This window comes from Eptatretus burgeri, chromosome 4 (genome assembly GCF_056783735.1).
Source record: "Eptatretus burgeri isolate ZD-2024b chromosome 4, Ebu_testis_v1, whole genome shotgun sequence".
NCBI lineage: Eukaryota > Metazoa > Chordata > Myxini > Myxiniformes > Myxinidae > Eptatretus > Eptatretus burgeri.
Window position 1 is genome coordinate 102947784 of NC_140964.1, and position 25000 is coordinate 102972783.

General features: G+C 46.3%; 1 protein-coding gene and 1 long non-coding RNA gene across 9 annotated transcripts in view; one reads left to right on the forward strand and one right to left on the reverse strand.

The window, feature by feature from the left end:
• Positions 1-14558, forward strand: part of MTG2 (mitochondrial ribosome associated GTPase 2) — a 43142-nt gene extending 28584 nt beyond the window's left edge. For all 8 annotated transcript variants that reach the window (XM_085879502.1, XM_085879508.1, XM_085879505.1 and 5 more), the window contains 3 exons: positions 7507-7725; positions 11191-11329; positions 11455-14558. In XM_085879502.1, coding sequence (XP_085735628.1) covers positions 7507-7725; positions 11191-11329; positions 11455-11807 — 711 coding nt within the window. In that variant the 3' untranslated portion in view covers positions 11808-14558. The remainder of the gene's footprint in view (positions 1-7506; positions 7726-11190; positions 11330-11454) is intronic.
• Positions 14559-14997: 439 nt separating this feature from the next.
• Positions 14998-25000, reverse strand: part of LOC147028792 (uncharacterized) — a 15382-nt gene continuing 5379 nt past the window's right edge. The window contains exon 3 of the long non-coding RNA XR_015057718.1: positions 14998-15133. This is a non-coding gene — a long non-coding RNA (uncharacterized LOC147028792). The remainder of the gene's footprint in view (positions 15134-25000) is intronic.

Consider the following 25000-nt stretch of genomic DNA (forward strand, 5'->3'; position numbering starts at 1 on the left):
GGGAAGAAAGCTCCACGTGGGAATACTTTGAAAAATTGCTGTGTTTCAATGATGTGTACGCCATATATGAATACGTAACGGACAATTATGTATTTTTGGAATCTGCATAAAATAAATATTGTTTTTTATGGGATTTTTTTTTTCAATTCCGATATACCGGTATGTACCAGTACAAGTCCACTGGTATATCAATACCAGAAAAAAAATTGATACATACAGAGCCTATCTGCTCACATGTTTATGTGTTTGTTTGGCTTCTATGCACTCTTGAACCACTGGACGGAATGAATTGGAAATTGGTGGTGGTATTCCAGGTCGGCACAGGATGGTTTTAGGCATTAAGAAAAAAAATATATTAAGGGTCCCAGAGGTTCTAGGTGGGGAAAGAACTTCAAGGTTCCAATTCTCTCTGATATAAATATGTATGGTATAGTTCTGCTCCCAGTGGGATAGGGTATTGCAAGTGAAACTAAAATACGCAATTCTGGGGGAATTATCCAATCTGTAATGAGTAGAGAGAACTTGGGTCCTCACCCCCACAGTCCCTATATAAGGAGTAGCGACATGGCACGTGTCGGAAATTTCTGGACATGTGGGCTTTGGGCGCCATTTTGTTTCCATTGATCATTCTTTGAATGAGCACACAATGGTCGATAGCTCATCATTCTTTTTTGAATGACAAGATGTTGTACCAATCGATCAGAGAAGGGTTTCAAAATGTATAGATTCCCTGCAGATGCCGGAAAGAAAAAAAATTGGGAAAATAAAGGTTGTCGTCTGCGATGGAACCCGACTTCGGGTGTGGTTTCTGTGCCAGGTGAGGTGTAGTCTCATTTGTGTACATTAATGTGTGGTACTGTAAATATATTGTAGTTGGCAGTTGGGTATAACTCATAAACAAACATAAATCATCATGGAAACATTTATAGATCATTTATGACATATCAAGAATATCCTGGCAAAATTACAAATATACTTAAAAATAAATAATTCACTTTTGTGTCTGTGACGTAAGTTTGTGTATTTATTTATTTGTGTTAATTAGTCGAAGCTCTAAGTGTTGCAGCGAACATTGGTTAACAACATGTCATGGTCCATAACATTGTTATTTCCAAAATAATTCAGGATCCATTTGACTTCGGCCTCACCTTGTGGAAAACAATACATGATATTCAAAAAAGTATATGAATCAGAAGAATGTGAGAAAAAGGGAGAAAGTGAGATGGGAGTAATAGAGCGTATGAACCAGCTGTAAAAAAAAAACAAAACAGAAACCTTGGAAGATGGGATACTTAATGGGAATATAAAAGAATGAAGGATTACATGCACGTGCATGTTTTCAGTCCCACAGTACTTATGTGAAAAAAAAAAAAACTCCTTCACTTATGGCCCAGCCTTCCTTTATTACCTGTCTTCAGGCAGAGCACACAATCAATGAAGAAAGCTTCTGAAGCTCTTTCTCATTTTATTCACTCACAATTGTATTGTCTTCTAATTCTCTACTCTCCTTCCATTTCTCTCTTTCACTTTCCTTCTTTCATTCCTTTCAAATTTTTCCATTCTGTCACTATCTGTGTGCTTATTCAGGTCAGGTATGGGAGCATGTGCCAGAACAGCGCGTCGCTGCGTCCACTTTCCGCCGGTACTCCAGGGGCCTCCGTCTGGCCATCCCCCAGGCAGATGCCAGGCCCATCCCCATCTCCTTGAGATGATGGTCAACCTGTTGCAACCATGAGGCACGTGGTCGGCCCACTGGCCTCCTCCACTCATGAGACTCCCTCGCTGAGAGAATCTGGTGAGCAGGATCAGCGTCAGGAAAACGAGCCACATGTCCATACAGCCGCAACTGACGCTCACAGACTATGCAGGTAACAAATCTCATCCGAGTCTCTCTCAGCAACCGCTCGTTGGACACAAAATCCGACCAGCGATAGCCAAGGATTCTCCGAAGAGACCCGGAACCAAAGGAATTAAGTCTCCGTCTCAGATCCTTGGTCAGAGTCCAAGTCTCGCACCCATAGAGCAAGACTGGAAGTACCAAGGACCTGAAGACTCGGACTTTCGTCCTCCCGCACAGGTACCGGCAGCGCCACACCCCATGATCCAGTGAATCCATGACTCCCAAGGCCCGACCCAGACGTCTATTGACCTCTGACTCGCAGCCAGCAGAGACATGAATATCACTGCCAAGGTAAGTGAATCTCTCCACGACCTCAACATCCTCACCACAAACAGACACAGACAGGACAGCAGCATCCAAGATGTCACCGAAAGCCTGGATCTTAGTTTTGACCCAAGAAACCCGTAATCCCAACGGCTCCGACTCCTCATTCAGCACCTCGAGGGCCCCCAAAAGGATGTCTAAAGTCTCCGCAAAGATGACTGCATCATCTGCAAGATCAAGGTCCGAGATCTTGACATTCCCAAACGATGCACCGCAACTTGATCTCTCCGACATCCTCCCTAAAATCCAGTCCATACAAGTGCTGAAAAGTGTGGGGGCAAGTACACATCCCTGACGAACTCCAGTAACAACTGGAAATAAGTTAGAGATGGTACCACCACACTTCACAGCACTCTCAGTACCAGACCAGAGTAGAGTTCAGACATCAGATCGATCAGTTTTGGTGGCACCCCACGAAGACCAAGAATCCTCCAGAGGACATCCCGATTCACTGAATCGAACGCTTTACAGAGATCAACATAGGCTGCAAGCAGCCCCTGCCGAAACTCTCGCCTGCGTTCGGTGAGGACACGAAGTGCAAGGATACGGTCAATCGTTGACCTCTTTGGTGTAAAGCCTGACTGCTCTGGACGCTGGTGCTCAAGCAGATGGTGGCGAACCCTATCAAGAATTATCCGAGCAAAGACCTTGCCCGGCACTGAGAGCAGCGTCACCCCTCGGTAGTTGTTGCAGTCTTGGCGATCACCCTTCCCTTTCCAGAGAGGGACAACAAGGCCCCTCTTCCAGTCAGTTGGGATGATGCCTGTGTTCCAGGCAGAGCACAAAACTGCATGCAACGACACGAGTGCAGCATTTCCACCAGCCTTGAGAAGTTTGGCATGGATGCCACAGAGCCCTGGAGCTTTGCCCCGTTTCAACTGGTTCACCGCAGCCCGTGTTTCCACAAGCGAAGGTGGACCACAGTTGATTCGAGGGTCAGCAACAGGGATTGTAACACCCTTGACGTCCAACTCGACAGCTGGGGGATCAGCCTGGTACAACCGCTCAAAGTAACCGGCCCAGCGGGCCTTCACTTCAGACTCCTCTGTCAAGAGCCTACCACTCTCTCCTCGAACTGCAGTGCTCCGAGGGATGGGCTTGGATGAACGTAATGCGCGAATTCCCCTGTAAACGGGACGAGAATCACCTGTCCACAGGTGATGCTCTACCCCCTCACAGATTCCTCGCACATGGGCCTCCTTGTCCACCCTCAGTGCACGTACAGTTTTACGCCTCAGCTCCCTGAACAGCTCAGCTCTGCCATTCAGCCTGGCCCTGCGACTCTGGTCAATGGTATCCAGTGTCCCTTGAGAGACAAAATTCTTCTTTGCCCTGCGGTGAGTTCCAAGACATCCACCGGCAACATCAAGGACGGTGGTCTTGAAGGCGTTCCACAACTCTTCAGGACCCCCCAAAGCACCCAGACCCCCCAAATGTCCACTCAGCCTGTTCGCAAACTCCTCAGCTACTCTCTCATCCCTGAGCTTGGCAACATCCAGCCTTGGCTGGGATGGTACCATTCTCCAGGACTTAAGTTGCAGCTTTGGAGTTGCTACAACAAGCCTGTGGTCAGTATTGAGGAACTGAGCACTCCGGTAGACCCTGCAGTTCTGGATCATCCTCCAACGACCGTCAATGAGAACATGGTCAATCTCCTTTGCCACACCGCCAGCGTTGGAATACCAAGTCCAGCGATGAGCTTGTGGGCGCTGAAACCATGAACCAGCCACCCTAAGTCCATGACTTCTTGCAAAGTCAAGGAACTTAGCGCTATTCTGGTTCATAGTTCCTGACCCATGGGGACCAACACACACCTCATAACCATCCCTATCAGTTCCAGTCGATGCATTGAAATCCCCCAAGACTAGAAGTGTATCTCGTCTGGGGCACTGATCAACCACAGACTCGAGTGTGGCGTAGAATGTGTCTTTCACGGTGAGATCACTCGCCTCAGTCGAAGCATAAACAGAGACCAGGGAAATGACACCTAAGGAGTGACGAATCCTTAATCTCATAATACGCTCGTTGACCGGTGTTACCTCAATTATCATTGGGGTCAGCTTATTGGACACAGCTACAGCAACTCCTTGGGTATGGTAACCATCAGAGCGACCAGACCAATAGTAGGTGTAACCACCCACCATTATCTCGCCGCAATCCGGTCTCCGAACCTCAGAGAGAGCTGCAATCCCGATGTCCAAACGCTTGAGCTCAGATGATAACAGAGACAGGTGATCATCCTCTCTTAGGGATAGGACATTCCAGGCACCCACCCGAAGGGACCGCCTCAGGTTAACCCAAGGAGACCGCCGTCTGGTGGACGACACCTCAGCACCACTCCGCCACACTCTCCCGCAATCTGACCCAGGGATGTTACCCCGTGGTTTCCTTCTTATCATCAAAGATTGGGGGTCCCGAAGGCTTTGCCCTTATCCCGTCATTTGGTGAGCTGCCCTGCGAAGGGAAGCTGCACAGGAGGTACTCCCACGGAGTGGGTTTTCAGATTTTTTTTGCGTTTTTGCGTTTTGCAGAATGAAGGGTTTTATGGTGGCCGGAGTGCAAATCCTGCCACCAACCTCCTAAAAAGAAGTAACCCAACTGCAGGAGGACGTCCGCAGACACAGTTGGGCACTAGATATGGATGGCCGTTGGCTCACAAGGAGCTCCTCCGCCCTTTGACAGGTTTTGTTTTTAATCCTGCTGGGTGTCCATATCCAAACACCCTCCTCACCAGAAAACCTGGTGGGGGAGACGGTTTAGTCGCCGACAACCCGACCATGGAACAGGTTAGTACAGGTTTACATGGTACCTGTAGCAGGTCACAGATCGAACCTGACCTGATGCTTATTCGACTCGCTCCGTACACCTTGAATTAGACACTCATCAGCGTGAACCTTTACTCCTACATTACACTTTATTTTGCTGTGGTTTTCAGCAGTGGTCAGCTTTTTCACCCCTTTTTGTGTCCTTCTCCCCCTCACCTTCATCTTGCCTTCACGCTCACGTGTCGACTCTGCTGCTGGTGTTTCCTCACCTTCCATTTTCTTCTCTTCCAAACTACTCGAGTTCTTCCATGAGACTTGGTCACGTTTTAAAAAAAAAAAAAAATACTTTGGTCCTTTGTTGAAACAGCTCCCAATGGAGTGAGCGCTGATTGGTTCACGAGGAAGTGACCACTATATTCGTTATGGGTGTGTGTCTGTCTGTCTGTCCTGAGCATAGCTCCGTGGGTTTTGATCTGATCTTGATAAAATTTGGGTGGGAGGTTTATATCATGATCAAGTTGTGTTTTCCGGAGAATGGGCATGCTGCGTCCATTATGGGCGGAGCCACGCCCAAAAAACGTGCTTTTAGGGGGGAGCCGGTTTCAAGTTGCATCTTCTCCAAAGGGGTTTGTCGAATCTGACAGGGTTTTTGGTATTTTGTTAGCCCAACGGCACCTGCATACCCCCACGGAGCTCGATTTTTCATTTTCGTCCCAAGGTCAAGGTCACAAGGTCACAAACTTAGAAAATGTCAAAAAAATCAATAAATTGGGCATCGAGCTCCTAGGGTTTTCAGCTGTTTAGAATGAAAGTTGGTATGCAAGTAGTGCTCATCGAGTACTACAACTTTCATCATTTACGTTTTTCCCGATTCCCGCCAGTTTGCCCGTGGCGTCCCCTCGTGAACCATCGCCGTCTCCAGACTTGTGGTAAACTATTATGACATATTAACTTTTGTAGTATGTCTTTTTTTGGTTTCCTTGAATGAGCTCATTCGCCATTACCATATCTTTCGGAAATCTCAACTACAAGGACCATTAATCAGATGATTTACTCCAACTTTTGAAGACACAGCATTTACCTATTTAAATTAATATTCTCCAGCAAAAAGTGTTGAACCATTGTTCAATGTCTGAGGGCATCACATATCACAGGGAAATCTCACCATGAAGGGGTCGCAGGTATAGTTCACCAAAAAAATTACAAAGTAATCGTTTCTGTAAAATGAACATAAATCTTTCACACTTGCATTTGCACATAAATGAGTTTTCTTTTTTGAATTGCACTCAAATGATGTCAGTCATCCTTTATTGTGTGAACTGTTCATTTTGCAATTGGCATTCAGACCACTTTCCAAATATCGATTCTCGACTATTTCTTCTATTGACTACTATAGGGGTGGAGGTTTTGGGTGCTTGGACATCTCAATGACTCTTTGGTCAGCTCCCCGGTACACAAATAGCTACCTGAAACAATTCTCTCCCTCCACAATGATCTGATTTTGTACCTCCCCAGTCTACTTATTTAGTCATCCACTATAAGAGATACATTCCCTGAAACTCTGAGGCCTCATAGTCTGTCACAAACCTGTCTTGGACAGACTACATTGCTAAGTTGACTTGTGATGCTGGCTGAAACCTCAGTATTCTCCTTTCAGTTAAGTCCACCCTGAGTCATTCAGAGATCATTACAGTGCACAAGGCCTTCATTTGAAGTATCATGGAGTTAAGAGTCCCCACTCGATGCTGGTGCAGCTGCTTGCCATCTTGATCATCAGGAGGCTGAGTTCAAGCTTCTCCATTATTGGCAAATCTCTGCAGGAGGCTGAATCCCTTCCACACCTGGCTACCCACCCAGATTCTAAATTGAATGTCCACCTATATTTTCTTATATCTTGTCGACATGTGTTTTTACAGCCATTTTTCCCTGCTGTGCAGGGGTTTGGCTTTTTCTTGAGGCAATGTTTTATGGCCGGATGCCCTTCCTGACGCCAACCCGGGTCGCCTCTTACGACACACAGGGATATGGTACACCTATTCTAACCAGGGCATACACCGGGACCAGTACACTGGCACTCATTTCGCCGACCTCGGAAGGATGACAGGCTGAGTCAACCCCCTGGTGTTAATTCAGCAGCCAACGGGGCTTGAACTCAGGACCCTTGGATTCCAAGCCACCACCCTAACCACTAAGCCAACACCAGGCTTCTTGTCGACATGTGTGAAGGGCTAAAAATGATTTTAGACCCTATATCTGCACAGACATGCTTCCAGCTCTGATGTTGCACTTCTTCCCCAAGATTCCATTATGATGGCAGAAAGCCTTTTTTGACGTTACCAGAATGGCTTTAGGGACCCACTCCAAGCAGAACCCACTGAGGACAGAAAACAAAAGTTCCCTGACAGAATGAATCACTTGATGAAATAACAACATGGCTTTTTCACATATTCTACTAGGCTGTCAGACGCGTTGTAATTACAGTTGTGATGCTTTTCGTAACCATTGATCTGTGTCCAGGTTCCTGCAGGCACATTTGTACAAGAAAACGATGAACTGGTGGTGTCGTTGGAGGAACATGGTGTGCAATGGGTGGCTGCTCGAGGTGGAGCAGGTGGTCTGGGGAACCATGCGTTTCTCTGCAATGAGCTCCGTGCACCACTCTCTGCAACACCAGGACGCAAGGGACAGGAGCGGCACCTCTTACTCGAACTTAGAGTCATGGCAAATGCAGGCCTGGTACGGTATTTTTTATCAAACTAAAATACACTAAATATTATATATATATATATATATATATATATATATATATATATATATATATATATATATATATATATATATATATATATATATATATATATATATATATATATACACACACACACGTATGTGGCTGATCTTCACCAAATTTTGCATACATGCTCTGGGTGCCAGTGAGCCAGTGAATGGCACAATGAAAATTTTCTCTTTACCCCCTGAGAGTGGGGAAGATGACCGAGACAAAAGGCAAGAGTAATGATCAACATGTCAATGGGTCTGCTAACACGGACCCACCATGCCGAAGCAATGACTCACAAATGACCAACATTAGACTGAATCACTCTCAAGTGGTGAGCTGTTCAAATCGTGCCGGTCTCTTGAATCGAGCGTTTGACAAATTCTATCTCCCACTTGGATTAACCAGATCTGGCCAAAATGGCATGTGGGTGCGTGCCAGATAATGGCGGGTTATCAGGTGATGCATGTAATAATCTATACCTATAAAAGGCAAAAATCTCTGTCTTTTTGTTTGTATGTGTTCTATGCATGTATGTGTTCTATGCATGGACACATCATTGCATTGTAGTTTGTTGTGACCTGGGAACGCTTCCACGAAAGTCAGATCATCGACATACTTCCATCTGTAATTTTTCGTCTAGGCTGCATCGTTGATCGTCATGAGTAAGAGAATGGAACCCAACTTAGTCCCCTGAGGCACTCCACCTCCAAGGAGTGGAAGGTAAACTCCCTTGTGGCGAACCACTTGTGAACGATCACACAGAAAAACTGCAGATAGTTGGGAGAATCTTGGGATTCACCCTGACCTCAATGATATTTTGGTCCACTTTGGTGTGATTGATAAGGTCAAAAGGTTTTGTATGGTCAACTGTGCAAATGTTCACATGATGACCCGGTTTGTCGATGCTTCTGTGAATTACATAGAGTATACTGACAAGGTAGTGATTGATTGAACTACCCTTTATGTTGCCAAATTGAGCTGAGTCAATGTTAGGCCTGAGGTCTACCATCAACCAGTCCACCAAAAACCCCTCAAAAACTCTGGGGAAAAAAAAAACTGGATTGACTGAGATTGGTTGTATTCAGTCACTCTGGGCCACTTTGGTACAGCACAGACCGAGGCATTCTTCCATCTGGTTGGGGAACTCTTTGTAAACATTTGTTAAAAGTTGTTGTGAGAGGGCCTGATATCTCATAGGAAAACTCTTTGATCAATAGGGTCGGCACATTGTTCGGGTGAGGTGCTTTAGAAGCATTAGGCTGTTGCAGATGCATATAAACCTCATGTCTCCGAATCAATTGGGGGGAGGGGTGCAGGCAAATGTGAGGACAATCTGGAAAGGTCAAGCTGGTAACTCGGTGCAAATAGTTGCGAAATGTGTGTTAATTTCAATAATCAAATAATGAGATGCCTTGCCCACTTCTGGTAACTGGGGAGATTTATTTTTGAAACCAATCAGATTTCCAATTTGTTTGTGAAACTGAAGGAAGGAATAACAGTTTATTGAAAGGAAACCAGAAGACAACAAAAATGCAAAGCATGGTGAGTCTGGCAGTGGGAAAAGGTAAATTTAGTCCATCCGATTCGGCACTGGGGACGTTAGTCAATAACAGCAGTGCCTGTTGCAGCCATTCTTCCCTTTTTCATTCATGCCAATAAAAACCCAGGGCTCTTCTTCCCAAACTTGAGACCCTATTAATCACAGCAGACTATCTGTGGAAGGTTATACAAGCCTCTGTGGGCCTTGCCCGATTGTGCTTTCATTTTAGCGACATAACGATTACGTCCGTTGTTGGCACTTAAATCTGGTCATAGCAGTTTACCCACAACCCTAAACCAGCCCAGCATAACGGGTTCACACATGCTGGGCTGTCCCAGAGCCTCAGAGAGGCTGCTGGACCGCATGACCAGGCGGTCACCTCCTCAGGCCCTCACTGGCCCTTGGTGATGCCACGACCAAGGCACGGCCCCGCAACACCTTTCACAAGTTGTCCTTTCATTACGCTTTTACAGATGTCTGGAAGATACCACCTCATTCCCCTTTCCCCTTCCACCGCCGAGGTCCGGCGACCATACCGGCCTAATACTACAGCTTTGGTAGTGCCCCGATAGATTGAGGATGCCCCATACCACCAATATCAGGCTCCTCATGGAGCCCGGGTCATACCACACCCATAGCCACTCTCCAAGTTCAAATCCTGCCAGGCCAGTCGCCTGGCTGCCAAGCACATCCCAATTTCCCAGGGGGTCATTTCTCCCAAGGCTGGCCACATTAACCCCTCACACCCTCCACCTTCCCCTTGTCTGAATTCAGCCTGGGGACAAAGTCTCTCTAAGGCTGTCCCCAAATAAATTTAAAGGCCTCACATGCTCAATTTTGGCTGCGGGCAGTGGTCAAATACTTAAGAACAGCACAACTTCACTCTAACAGGTCCCTGTTTAACTTAACATACTACCTTCATATGCTACCTAATTCATACCCGCTCCAACATAACAGTATGTATATCAATTAGTCCAGGTCATATTTGAAGCATGAACGTATTCATACTTGTGTCATAATGGGAGAGAGGAGGGTGCAATTAAAATAATTTATCAAGGAGTGGTGGTGAAACTACAATTTTTATAATAGAGAGGAGGCACAGCCAGAATTTTTATAATGGGGGTGCAATTAAAAGTTTTTTTAAAGGTGCAGGGGCAGGGGCAGGGGCTGTGCAGATGTCATTGTGCCAATTATTTCACTGATACAGCAAGGAGGAATCCAATGGTCAGTCCGAAAGGGGACGCTATTCTATATGCAATTGGCTGACAGCTTGGAGTCTGGAGCAGGGTGCGAAACATCACCAAATGCACAGGAGGGGTGAGTGATCACTTGCTTGAAATTATTATCATTTCCTATGCAGCCTGTGGCTGCTGGTTGCATCATTGCTGGGAGCGTGACTGATGCAGTGCCCCCTGTTTCCAGTTAGCTTGCACTCATTTGCCGTCCTCAGAAGGACGTGAGGCTGAGTCAACCCACTGGTGATTATGCAGTTAACCCGTCAGGCTGGTGTTATTTAACAGTGAAACAGGCTCAAACTCAAGACCTTAAGATTTTAAGCCAGTCTTAACCATTAAGCCAACACCAGGCTAACTTGTTTGAGATTGAGTGTATCCATTCAATGTCATTTTCTTTTAATGTGCACTCAGTATCGAGCACATCCTTGCAAAGAAGATATAAAATGTGGTAAACCTCCAAAATGTTCTGACTATCAAACTAGTATAATTTAAAAAGTTAAGTACTCTCACACGTAGCCACCAAGACACACTTATAACAGACAAAAAAATTTGACAAAGCTCATTGTTACATTAAATTGGTGAATTTGTTCCCTTCCAGTTTTATGAATGTGAGTTTTCAGTAATTTTATCATTAATACAACTTGCAGGTTGGTTTACCCAATGCTGGCAAGTCGACTCTCTTAGGCACGATCTCCAAAGCACGGCCAGCTGTTGGAGCGTATCCCTTCACAACGCTTCGTCCCCATGTTGGGGTCATTACTTTCCAAGATCACAGTCAGGTTTCAGGTCAGTCAAACCACTTCCTTAACCTTTATTTCGTTCTTCCTACCTCCTATACCCATCCCACACCCTCATTTCCACATCCTTATGTGATTGTGTCGATGTCACCTTCCTTTCTGTTTTCATTCCAGTTGCTGACCTACCAGGCATTATAAAAGATGCACACCTGGGCCGTGGCTTAGGCTTGTCCTTCCTCCGCCATATTGAGCGCTGCAAATGTCTCCTGTTCACCATTGACCTTTCTGCTTCTGATCCACTTCATCAGCTTTCTCAGCTCAGGACTGAACTGGCTAAATACAGACCTGAATTAGCCCATCGCCCACAGATGATCATCGGAACAAAGCTTGACATGACTTGTGCAAGAATGGCAGCCAAGCAACTGTACTCGTGCCTAGGCAATCAACCTTTCATACCATTATCTGCACACACTGGGGAAAATGTACATGTACTGTTGGACTTTCTGCAAACGCTCGTGGAAAGATAGATTGTTCCTTGTACTGTTCGTTTACAACATGGATCAAGGACAGACCTTACATTTGGACAGGCATCTATAATCTGCATATACCTGTATAGTTCTCTTTACAACTGACATAAATTGTGCAGCTATTTCACAGAGAGCTTTCAAATCTTCTTAAAATAAGATGCAAGTACTCATTCCACTTTATGATTACACACTAATCTGAGTTTTTTTTTTTATAGATGGGTCAGGATTCAAGCGTAGAGATTAGACAGCTCAAATTGGCCGAGTGCATACATTTTGTGATGATCACTTCTGTGTGTGTGTGTGTTTGATTGTTTGTCTATTTGTCGGCAGACCAACTGGACAGCAAGGGCAGCGCAGCGAGAATCACAAAATAGAATCACGAGTTAAACTTTTAGCTCGCAAGGAAAAAGACAAAACGAAAATGAGTGCATGACTATATTTGCTCACACTACGGCCACGCAACAGTATCCGTGAGTACTCTCTGGGGTAGTATTGCACTAAGCGAAAACAACGGCATGTGGTCAGCACCTCCTTCGAGTGCATTCTAGTTTTTCGAGATTGCAAAAAAAAAACTGAACAGTGCAAATTTAATGTCTTGAATATCCCGATCTATACTAAAAGAGAGATGTGTGTGTGTCAATATGTCGCCATTTTTCTCAGAGATGTTCGAACGGATCTTCAACAAACTTCCAGAGATTCATCAGTGAGTGTTTCCGGCAAACAAAGAATTTGAAAAAAAAAAAGGTTGCATTGTTTTTGGATACATATTTTTAGATCCTCGTGGAGGATCTCTGAGTCTTACTCACGTTGTTGTTCTTCATCTTCTTCTTATGGACTTTTTTGTTTCACAGCCGACAGTTTTCATCCAAACTTCCTGAAACTTGGCATATATATATGTAAAAATACCCTGCGCAGACAGTAACCATCTCCGATTTTGAAAATTCCTCCTAGAAAAAAAGTTATAATGTCAAAATATCTCTGCAAATGGAAATCGCCTAAAAATTATCTCCGAAACTAGGCAAGCTTTTTGAATTCTGTTTGCGGGAATCGAACAGGGCATTAACAGAGATGAATTACCGCACATATGATACATCACTATGACGTCATATCAAACTTTATGACGTCATTCCTATTTTTGACATTTTTTGTTTCACAACCCAGAGTTTTCATCGGATCTTTGTGAAACTTGCCATGCATATGCAGAAAGCCCACGCGCAGGCAGTAACCATCTCCGATTTTGGAAATTCTTCCTCGAAAAAAAGTTGATGTCATAATATCGCCGCTAATGGAAATCGCCGATACCATTATCTCCGAAACTAGGCAAGCTGTTTGAATTTTGTTTGTGGGAATCAAGCCGGGCATTAGCACAGATAATTTATCGCAAACCTGATACATTACAATGACGTCATCGTCGTTTTTATGACGTCATCATTTGGAGGACGAGGATCTTAGCTCATTTGAGCTTGTTAAATTGCTCTGTCGAGCCTCTCTCTGCCTTTGTAGCTATGTGAAAGGTAATATTAAATGATTCTTGACCCCATTCCTTAGTGGGTGGAGGGAAGTGTTTTTGGCCCCCACCAATTTTTTTATTTTTTTATTTCTTCAGAATGCCAACAGAATTAGAACGACACCAGGCAACGTCTGGTACCCCTGCTAGTAGTAAACAAGAAGCTGACATTCCAGGTCCCCCACATTTTGGGTGGTATGCGGAATAGATGTGTCATATGAAAGCTAAATCTTGAACAATTTTTGAAATATCGTCGACATCAGCCTAGTTACCAAGATAGTTGCCATGGCAGCAGAATTCAACCAATCACAGCCCTGATCTAATCTGATTGAGGTAATGTTATGAGGAATAGATAATGTCTGCAATATGAAAGCTAAATGTTCAACAGTTTTTGAAATATCGCTCACACTAAAGTACATGGACCGATGATCAGTTCTTCGGAGCTCATATTAATGTCCCTTTCTCTGACCTTATCGGAGGAGCGGGAGACAATAAAATACATTCAGTATTAGGTAGTGCTATTCAGCATTCAAGGGTGTGTTGTGCATCGAGTTTATCAAGAGTGCTATGCTTTGAGATTATACTTTTGAGAAATCACAGCATGTGATACTCCACATATACAGTGTATGAAAACATATTTATGTGGACACCTGCCGATTGTTTTTTGTTCCAACTGTAAAATAGAATCATTTTAAGGACAACTGCTCCATATACCCATTTGTAAGCGCATACAATTTAAGGTCCTATGGATCATGAGCAGGGGTGTTGATCCTGGGGGGGTGTTTGCCACACCATTCATAAAAAAAGTTGTGGCGAAGATATCATTTCGCCCCATATATATATGTATATATATATATATATATATATATATATATATATATATATATATATATATATATATATATATATATATATATATATATATATATATATATATATATATCAATGAATAGAACCCTAACTTTTGAATAATGCATGACTTCCAGCATGAAAATACAAATTCAGGAACCCTGATGGCACCCCCATCAGCTTGCATCCAATGTATGCATAGACAAGGCCAAAGCATGGCAGCGTAAGTTTACTTCCGCAGTTCATGAAGTTTCAGAGGCAGCACGTGCTTATGTGGTCTCATCAACTTGCTTATACTTGAACCTTTCTTCAAATTCAAGCTATTTTAATGAAAGACATGTGACTGTTCAAGATACTGTAAATCCTCATGTATGAAGCAAACTCTTTTTTTTCCCCCAAGAAAATGAGGGGAAAATAAGGGGTTTACAGCATGCGCCTTGTGCACTGGGACTGTCCTTGAGGCCTGAGTCAATTGTAACAGCAGGAAGCTGCAGCTTGAGTTCCCATCGCGATACCAAGCCAGCGAGCCACATCACAGAGTGAGTTTTTGTTCATTTTTAATCGGCTCATTTAAGTAAGATTAAACTGTAACATAACATACAAGGGTGTGGTTTAAACAAAAACACAGGTGTGCCGACAATCTCACCCTCCCCCCACCAATCAACAAACCTCCAGATGGATCGACACCCCTGGTCAAGAGCATTGTTTCATTGATTGTATGCAAAAATATGAGGTAACTTCCTTTTTACAGAAATTCAGAGGGTTCGTTTTTTTTTTTCAACGTTTTTTTCTTCCGAAAAGCCAATCATTAAAGTGGCTTTTATTTATTGATTTGCAAAACCTGCTTTTTCCATTTACTTTTTAGCTCACCTGGAACATAGTTCGAGGTGGCTAGTGGGATGGCGCGTCGTCCGTTCATCCATTCATCCGTGCATCTGTCCGTCCAAAAATTCTTGCAACTTCTCTGAAACTACACACACAATTTCGATGAAACTTCACCACTACCTATGTCACCCGGTCTATACCAAAGTTTGTTCACAGCATTAAAAAATTGAGGTCTGATGGGGGTCTACAGAGTTGGGGGGGGGGGGAGTTGCACCACTCAAAGAAGTGTTTGCTTTCTTCTCAGAAACTACACACATAATTCCGATGAAACTTGACCACAACCTTCATCACCCGTGATGTACCACAGCTTGTTCACACCATTAAAAAAATTAGGGTCTAGGGCCTACAGGGGGTGGGTTGCACCCCAAAATAGGTGTATGCTTTCTTCTCATAAACTATGCATGCAATTCCAATGACACTTGACCACAACCTTCATCACCCGTAATATACTAAAGTTTGTTCATGACATTATAAAAATTATGGTGTAAGGGAGTTTACGGGAGGGAAGGGGGGGGGTGGGGTCGCCAATATATGTATTTGCTTTCTTCTCCGTAGAGTGTACGAGGTGCAGTGGGACGCAAGAAGCACGCGCGCCAGCATCAACTCCGCTTTATTGCGCGACCAGAAGTACACTCCTGCCACCCCTAGCAGGCGAGGCATGATATACGAAAACCCAACCACATGACACAGCACACTCCTCCCCTCGTAAAAATGACGCGTCACACGATGAAAGGACAATCACAACATGACCACCTGAAACCCATCAACACTCATAATCCTCCAAGTACCGCGGCCGCACCCTGACCCGCCTCGGACGGGCAGCGCCGTCAGACAGTCCAGGCTCAGACGCCTCCCGGCTCGGTCGAGGTGACACCCTCGCCGGACTCGCACCTTCCGCCACCCCAACCACCCCCGACCGCCCAGCCTGCCCGACGTCCCCGGGTAGGACGGCATCAGGCGAAGACCCCCTGGGCGTCGGCCCAACCAGCCCCGGCGATACAACGTCAGGTGCCGTCGACATCACCGGTGGGGGTTCCTCATCGTTCGGCCCGGGGAGGTGCGGGGAGGTGACGCTGAACAGCGATCGTGCATTTGGTCCACGTGCCGCTTCCACACATCCCCACTATCAGTCCGCACCATGCAATTCGCCGGCCCCAGCACCACAGAGACCACCGCAGGCACCCATTTGGAACCGTGGAAATAATCGCGCACCATTACCCATTGCCCCACATCGAAGCCGCGCAGCCGCGTCGGATGCGACATCGCCTCACTCCCCGATCCTCCAGGTCGCAGCAAATCCAGTCTGGACCGCAATGCCCGACCATAGAGACGAATGGCAGGCGAATCACCCGTGACAGGATGAACTGCGTTCCTGTAATGGAGCAAAAAGACATCGACCACCGTCTGCACAGGTGCAACACCCCCCCAGCGCAAAGCCCGCTTCAACATCTTGACAAACAACTCAGCTTGGCCATTCGTCTCAGGATGATACGGTACGGACCTTAGATGTCGAATACCATTTTGACGCATAAACTCATCAAATACACCTGCGATGAACTGCGGACCGTTATCAGAGACCAGAATCTCAGGTAATCCTTTATTAGCAAAGATCGTCCGCAGTTTTTCTACTGTAATGTTTGCTGAAGTATGCTGCATTACTACAACCTCCGGCCATTTAGAGAATGCATCGATCACAATCAAAAACATTTTGCCATTAACCGGTCCCGCAAAATCTACATGGACCCTCTGCCAAGCTCGGTCTGGCGCAGGTCATAGACCCGAGGCTCAACGCGGGTTATCAGCATCTGTCTGGCACGTGGCGCAACGCTTAACCAACTGCTCAATGTCTTTGTCCAACCCCAGCCACCACAACAGGCTACGAGCAAGACTCTTGGTCTTCACGATGCCAAGGTGACTGACATGCAGTTCTTCCAAACACCGCTGCCTGAACCTCGGTGGAATCACCGTCCTCATTCCCCACATTACGCACCGTTGGACCAACGACAGCTCCGATGCACGTGACCTGAAAGGTTGAAATGCCGGTGTCGAAGGCAGATCGCTCCAATTCCCTGTAGAAATCGCCTGGACGACATGGGCAAGCACCGGATCACGAGCCGATTCCACCGCGACCTGCCTGGCCGTGACCGGCCCGCTTTGGACCTGGCCTAGCGCGAACACATCGACCCGGTCGGCCAACTCAGACGCAGCTGGACCCTCCGCACACGGCAAGCGTGAGAGCCCGTCGCAGTTAGCATGCTTCTCAGTGCTTCGGAACTGAATATCATAATCGTAAGCACCCAGAAACAGACACCACCGCTGTATTCGCGCAGCCGCTACCACCGGCACCCCGCGCTCGGGTCTCAGGATGAATTGAAGCGGTTTGTGATCCGTCTGCAAAGTGCAATGCCGCCCCAGCAGGTATTGATGAAACCTCCGCACACCCCAGACGAGGCTGAGAGCCTCACGCTCAATCTGGGCATATCCGCGCTCTGCTGTGGACAGGGTCCGGGATGCAAAACAAACAGGCCGCTCGGAACCATCGTCCATCCTGTGGGAGAGCACTGCCCCGATGCCATATGCAGAGCTGTCGCATGCCAATAGGAGCGGACGCGCAGGCTCGTAGTGCACGAGGACCGTATCCTCTGTGAGCAGCCGCTTGACGCGGTCGAACGACGCCTGGTGTGCAGGCCCCCAAGCCCAGCGCTCGTCCTTCCTGAGCAACCGTGTTAACGGCGCAAGTTGTGAGCTGAGCCCGCGCACGAACCTTTGGTAATACTAGGCCATACCAATGAACGAGCGCAGCTGCGTCTTGTCGCGAGGCGGTGGCATGTGCTGAATCGCCTCCACCTTCCGAGGACCTTTCAACAGCCCCTCCGGCGTGATGATGTGCCCGAGGTATTCCAAGCGCTGCTTGAAGAACGCGCACTTGTCCCTGTTCAAGCGCAGGCCGCACGCTTCTAGCTTTGTCAACACTTGGGCAATGTTCGCAAGATGCTCGTCCGCCGTTTTCCCCGCAATGAGCACATCGTCCAGGTAGGTCTGAGCGGGCAGGCCAATGCAAACCTGATCCATGGCTTTCTGCCACAAAGCTGGGGCCGAAGCAATCCCAAAACAGAGACGGGTATATCGATAGAGTCCTTGACACGTGTTGATCGTCAAAAGCTCGCTACTCCAGGGATCAATCGGCAGGTGAAAATATGCATCACGCAGGTCTAGCTTTGTGAAGTATTGACTCCCCGCCAATCGCGCATATATCTCATCGATTGACGGCAATGGATATTGCTCCACGCTGAGCCCCGGGTTAACCGTGGATTTGAAGTCCCCGCACAATCGGATGTCTCCATTCCGTTTCAGCACCGTGATAACCGGGGTGGCCCAATCTGAGCACGACACCCGTTCGATCACTCCGCAGGCCTCCAGCCTATCCAGTTCACCCTTGACCTTGTCCCACAGGGCATAGGGCATAGGACGTGGTTTACAAAACCGAGAAACCACCCCCTCCTTCAAGAAGAGCTTTTCCTCCATGCCCTTGAGTTTCCCAAGGTCGTCGCTAAACAACCCTTGATGTCTTTGAAGAATCTCCTCCAACTGATCCTCCCACCGGCTCGGCACGGGTTGCACAAGGTGAACTGCAGCCCAGTCTAGCCTGATGCGGGCCAGCCAATCTCGGCCGAGGAGAGACGGTCCCTCCCCCGCACGATGTACACCCGAAGCGTGGCGACCTGGCCTTGGTACCGCACAGACACGTCTGCCATCCCGACTGGCGTTATCTTCTCGCGGGTGTACATGAACAGCGTGAGGTTTGACCTGATAAGCTTCAAGCCGCTGAGTCTACGCGCGGTCTGCTCGCTGATGAGCGACACCGCTGCTCCCGTATCGACCTGGAACGTGATCAGCGTTTTGTTCACTTCGACTTCCACCGTCATCGGGCGCGCCGTCGCCGGGCCAATTGAAAACAGGTCCATCAACGACCGCTGGTTCCGCCCCGAGTCGCCTCGCACATCGCCGTCCATGACCTTAACGGTGGCCGGCGCCCCACGGCACACACGCGCCAAATGACCCACCTTGTGACAATTCAAACACACATTGCCTTTACACGGGCATGCACGGCACAGGTGTCGACCTCCACATCCCAAGCATGTCCGCGGGGTCACCCCGCCGCACGCGCGGCCGCGCGGCGACGTCCGACCCGCATCGAAGGTCGTGCGTGCGTCCCGGGGTGCCCGCGACCCCGCGTGGCCGGTGATGGCTCGAACATCCCCGCGAGTCTGCTCGACCGCTGTAGCCGTGCTGACCGCCGAGTGGAATGTAATGGCTTCACCCTTCAGCCGTAAAACCGCTGAAACCATCTTCGCATCTTGTAAACCAGCAATAAAACGATCTCTGAGCCGAGCTGGACGCTCCCCTGCCGTGAACTTGCAGGCCACGGAAGAACGCTTAATCCGTGCCACGAAATCAGCGACGCGCTCCTCTGCACCTTTCGAGAGGCGATCGAACTGGTATCGAGCCAGCTGTAATGACTTCTCCGGCGCCATGTGTGCCTTCATCTTCTCCACAACGTCCCGAAACGACAGCTCGTCATCACGGGGCCTGTTTCTGTGCCACCAAATCACTCAGTAGTCGATAATGCTCCGCCGAAAGCGAAGCGAGCAAGATCGACTTCTGTTTGCTCTCGTCGACCACATCGTTCGCGTGGAAATAGCATCCCAATTGCTCCGAAAACAATTCGAAGTCGTCTCCGACGAAAACGGGCACAAGTCCGTATTCAACCATCCTCATCAGCCAACTAGAGTGTACGAGGTGCAGTGCGACGCAAGAAGCAAGCTTGCCAGCATCAACTCCGCTTTATTGCGCGACCAGAAGTACACTCCTGCCACCCCTAGCGGGCGAGGCATGATATACGAAAACCCAACCACATGACACAGCACACTCCGGAACTACACACACAATTTAATTGAAGCTTGACCACAACCTTCATCACTCGTGGTGTACCAAGAGAGATAGGACCAAATACGATATCATACTGTATGGCATGATATTTCAAAAATGTATTGGGCCCGATATGTTCTCATGGATCAGGCATTGTGTGGCGGAGGTTTGCGCTCTACCCAGTGCCCTTGTAGTTTTATTTGCTGTGACTTTGAGGTAACATAACTATCTGTGTAGTTTACTCTTCTCTTCGGGCTGGTAGGATGGCCTCGAGGTATGCACACTCACCTCCAAGCTGTCTCGCCTGGGTTTGAATCCCAAGCCAGCTATAAACTATCATACCGGTGTTTCACAGGCAGGGCGAGGCATCAATGTGTGTGCAAACGAGTGTCCCGTCTGTCAGTATTCGTTGGTGAACGTTAAAGTTCCCACAGGTCCTTCTTAAAGAGTAGGCGAGCTATTGTCGGCACCCTGAACAAATGACAAATTTCTGCCATAACCTGCAGAGGACACTGTATTTTGTGGCACAGTCGCACCGTTGACCAATGATGCTACCCCGCAGCCTTGTGCTGCATACGAATGAAGAAGAACACTAGTCTGGTTCATTGCTTGGCATGAGATCTACTTATAAGTACTTTGTAGTCGGCTTGTTACATCAAGTGTGCACCATCCAGGAGGGATCTTAAGCAAGTTGTTTTGTTTGGTCACACTTTCTTGTGGACTTTAAAAACCCTGATACCTCTCAAAAATAGTAAACCATTGTCTGAGGATACTGTGGCCACATTATCAGTCAGGATTTTCTGTTCTGAATCCAGTCACAGCTGACAGCCCACACCCAAATATAGACCCAAGAGCTAAATGCTGGAAGAATGCTTGCCCTCAACATCAAAGCAGCAATTAATTGAGTTTGGCACCAATGAGCTCTGGTAAAGGAAATATCAAAGGGCAAATCCTTCAAAAACTGGAAACTTCAGGAAGATGATTGTAGTCGTAAGGCAGACAATTATCAGAAACGGATCTGGCAGGACAGACGAAAGGTATGCGCACTCGCCTTTGAGCTGTCTAACCTGGATTTGAACCTTAGCCCAGCGATAAACTGTCAACCCGCTGTTTCACAGGAAGGGTGATTCATCAGTGTGTGCTATGCCTCGGATGGATGTTAAACCGGGCATCCTGTCGGCCAGCATTAGTTGGTGAATGCTAAAGATCGCATGGTGTCCTTCGCGAAGAGTAGGCGAGCTATTGCCGTCACCTTGAACAAATTCCTACTTTAATCTTCAGGGGACACTGCATCAGCAGCACAGTTGTGCCCCTAGCAAATGATGCTACCCAAGCCATGTGCTATGTTATGAAGGAAGAATCATAACCCATGCAATGATATAACTGTCCTTGTTACTCAGGTTGGTGTCGTTGGTGCAGCCATATTCAAATGCTTAATCAACGACCTTCACTTCCTCATAAGGTCAGATGTGATCTCACAGTACTCAACACCACAACACCTCCAATAATGAATACCATACAATAAATGTATAGCATATGACTTGTTGTCTAGAGATCTTTACGACATTGAGGGAGCAAGTTAAATTCGTGCCTGGAAGTGTCGTAGGTAATGGGTCTCCAACAAGAGGGATACAATCTGGATGTTCCTCACTTTCAAGAGGAACACCATCCCAAAGCCAGGTGCTAACTCCCTTGGGGGTCACCAATGACCAGAAGATCAACTGTGCCAGTGACATGAATGCCTTGGCTTCAATAGTAGAGCAGTCAGCACTCTGCTGTAAGACCTGTCAACCACATGCAAAGCTGGGGTCATGAGCGTCATTGAATACTTAGTACTCCTGGGGGAAACCAAAACCATCTCGGCTTCATCCCAAAAAAAATAGGGGCAATACCCCTGGGCTCTCACCTGGTAGAATAATGATACCGAGGAGGAAATCAATGTGGGACGGAATCAGCAAAATATACCGATGAACCAAGGTTATAGCAATTACCTATTTTTGGGGGGCAACCCCCACCAATAAATCCCCTTTGACCCCAAGTAATTTTTTTTAATAAATAAACTTTGGAATTTCATAGGTGATGAAGGTTGTGGTCATGTTTCATTGAAATTGTATGTGTAGTTTTGAAAAATTGAAAGCAATTGCCAGCTCACAACCATCAAGAACCATAAGAGTGCCATTCTTGTTTGGAACCAAACCACCTTCAAGTTCTAATTCACATCGTACACGACATTCTGACTTCATAGATCGATAGCTCAATAATCCTGGGAATGCTCTTCCTGTCTTTGCTTGTGAGGTGCACATTAAATGTTTAATTCAACAGAATGGGGCACAGGTATCATGTGCTTCCTTTTGAGTTGTCTCGTGTTTGAATCCCGACCCGTCTATAGAAACTGTCCGACTGGTGCGTCATCTTAAAGTATGTAGACCGTTGGTTGGATGTTAAGCTGAGTGTCCCATCTGCCAGGATTGGCAGACGTAAAATATTCCATGATGTTTTTGGCAGAGTGGCAGCGAGTTGTTACCAGTTCCCCAAACACGAACGTCAGGTCATGGTCAGCTGGTTTACGAAACTTCGACCAAGAGTACATCCACACTTTATGGACCAGCAACCCTGTACTAAACAGAGTACTTGGAGTAAGATATGATGTGTGTATCTTCACCAAGTAATGCCTTACACAGCTGGGGAAACGTAATCATGGATTTCACAATTCATTGTGCAAACATTACAAAGCTATGATGAGGTTTCTTGCATCATTTGTTCCTCGTTTTGTTTCTTTGTAGTTTATAGCAATTGTGAAAGGACATGAAGCAGCTGTACCGTTGTGATGATCAAAGCTGGTGTACCTTACTGATTAGAGATACAGTTTGTCCCCAAATAGAATACAGTTTGTCTCAAAACAAAATACAGTTTGTCCCCAAACAAGATACAGCTTGTCTCCAAACAAGATACAGGTTATCCACAAAACAAGATAACGGTTGTCTCCAAACAAAATGCGGGTTATCCCCAAAACAAGATACAGGTTGTCCCCAAACAAGATACAGGTTGTCTCCAAACAAGATACAGGTTATCCCCAAAACAAGATACAGCTTGTCCACAAACAAGATATAGGTATTCCCCAAAATAAGATGCGGGTAATCCCCAAAACAAGATGTGGGTTTGTGCCAAAACAAGATACAGGTTGTCTCCAAACAAGATATGGGTTATGCCCAAAACAAGATACAGGTTGTCTCCAAACAAGATATGGGTTATGCCCAAAACAAGATACAGGTTGTCTCCAAACAAGATATGGGTTATGCCCAAAACAAGATACAGGTTGTCTCCAAACAAGATGCGGGTTATGCCCAAAACAAGATACAGGTTGTCTCCAAACAAGATGCGGGTTATCCCCAAAACAAGATACAGCTTGTCCCAAAACAAGAAACAGCTTGTCCCAAAACAAGATACAGCTTGTCTCCAAAGAAGATACAGGTTATCCACAAAACAAGATACAGGTTGTCTCCAAACAAGATGCGGGTTATCCCCAAATAGAATACAGTTTGTCCCAAAACAAAATACAGTTTGTCCCCAAACAAGATACAGCTCGTCTCCAAACAAGATACAGGTTGTCCCAAAACAAGATACAGCTTGTCTCCAAACAAGATACAGGTTGTCTCCAAACAAGATGGGGGTTATCCCCAAATAGAATACAGTTTGTCCCAAAACAAAATACAGTTTGTCCCCAAACAAGATACAGCTTGTCTCCAAACAAGATACAGGTTGTCCCAAAACAAGATACAGCTTGTCTCCAAACAAGATACAGGTTATCCACAAAACAAGATAACGTTGTCTCCAAACAAGATGCGGGTTATCCCCAAAACAAGATACAGGTTGTCTCCAAACAAGATACAGGTTGTCCCAAAACAAGATACAGCTTGTCTCCAAACAAGATACAGGTTATCCACAAAACAAGATAACGGTTGTCTCCAAACAAGATGCGCGTTATCCCCAAAACAAGATACAGGTTGTCTCCAAACAAGATACAGGTTGTCTCCAAACAAGATACAGGTTGTCTCCAAACAAGATACAGGTTGTCTCCAAACAAGATACAGGTTGTCTCCAAACAAGATACAGGTTGTCTCCAAACAAGATACAGGTTATCCCCAAAACAAGATACAGCTTGTCCACAAACAAGATATAGGTATTCCCCAAAATAAGATGCGGGTAATCCCCAAAACAAGATGTGGGTTTGTCCCAAAACAAGATACAGGTTGTCTCCAAACAAGATATGGGTTATGCCCAAAACAAGATACAGGTTGTCTCCAAACAAGATGCGGGTTATGCCCAAAACAAGATACAGGTTGTCTCCAAACAAGATGCGGGTTATCCCCAAAACAAGATACAGCTTGTCCCAAAACAAGAAACAGCTTGTCCCAAAACAAGATACAGCTTGTCTCCAAACAAGATACAGGTTATCCACAAAACAAGATACAGGTTGTCTCCAAACAAGATGCGGGTTATCCCCAAATAGAATACAGTTTGTCCCAAAACAAAATACAGTTTGTCCCCAAACAAGATACAGCTTGTCTCCAAACAAGATACAGGTTGTCCCAAAACAAGATACAGCTTGTCTCCAAACAAGATACAGGTTATCCACAAAACAAGATAACGTTGTCTCCAAATAAGATGGGGGTTATCCCCAAAACAAGATACAGGTTGTCTCCAAACAAGATACAGGTTGTCCCAAAACAAGATAACGGTTGTCTCCAAACAAGATGCGCGTTATCCCCAAAACAAGATACAGGTTGTCTCCAAACAAGATACAGGTTGTCTCCAAACAAGATACAGGTTGTCTCCAAACAAGATACAGGTTATCCCCAAAACAAGATACAGCTTGTCCACAAACAAGATATAGGTATTCCCCAAAATAAGATGCGGGTAATCCCCAAAACAAGATGTGGGTTTGTCCCAAAACAAGATACAGGTTGTCTCCAAACAAGATATGGGTTATGCCCAAAACAAGATACAGGTTGTCTCCAAACAA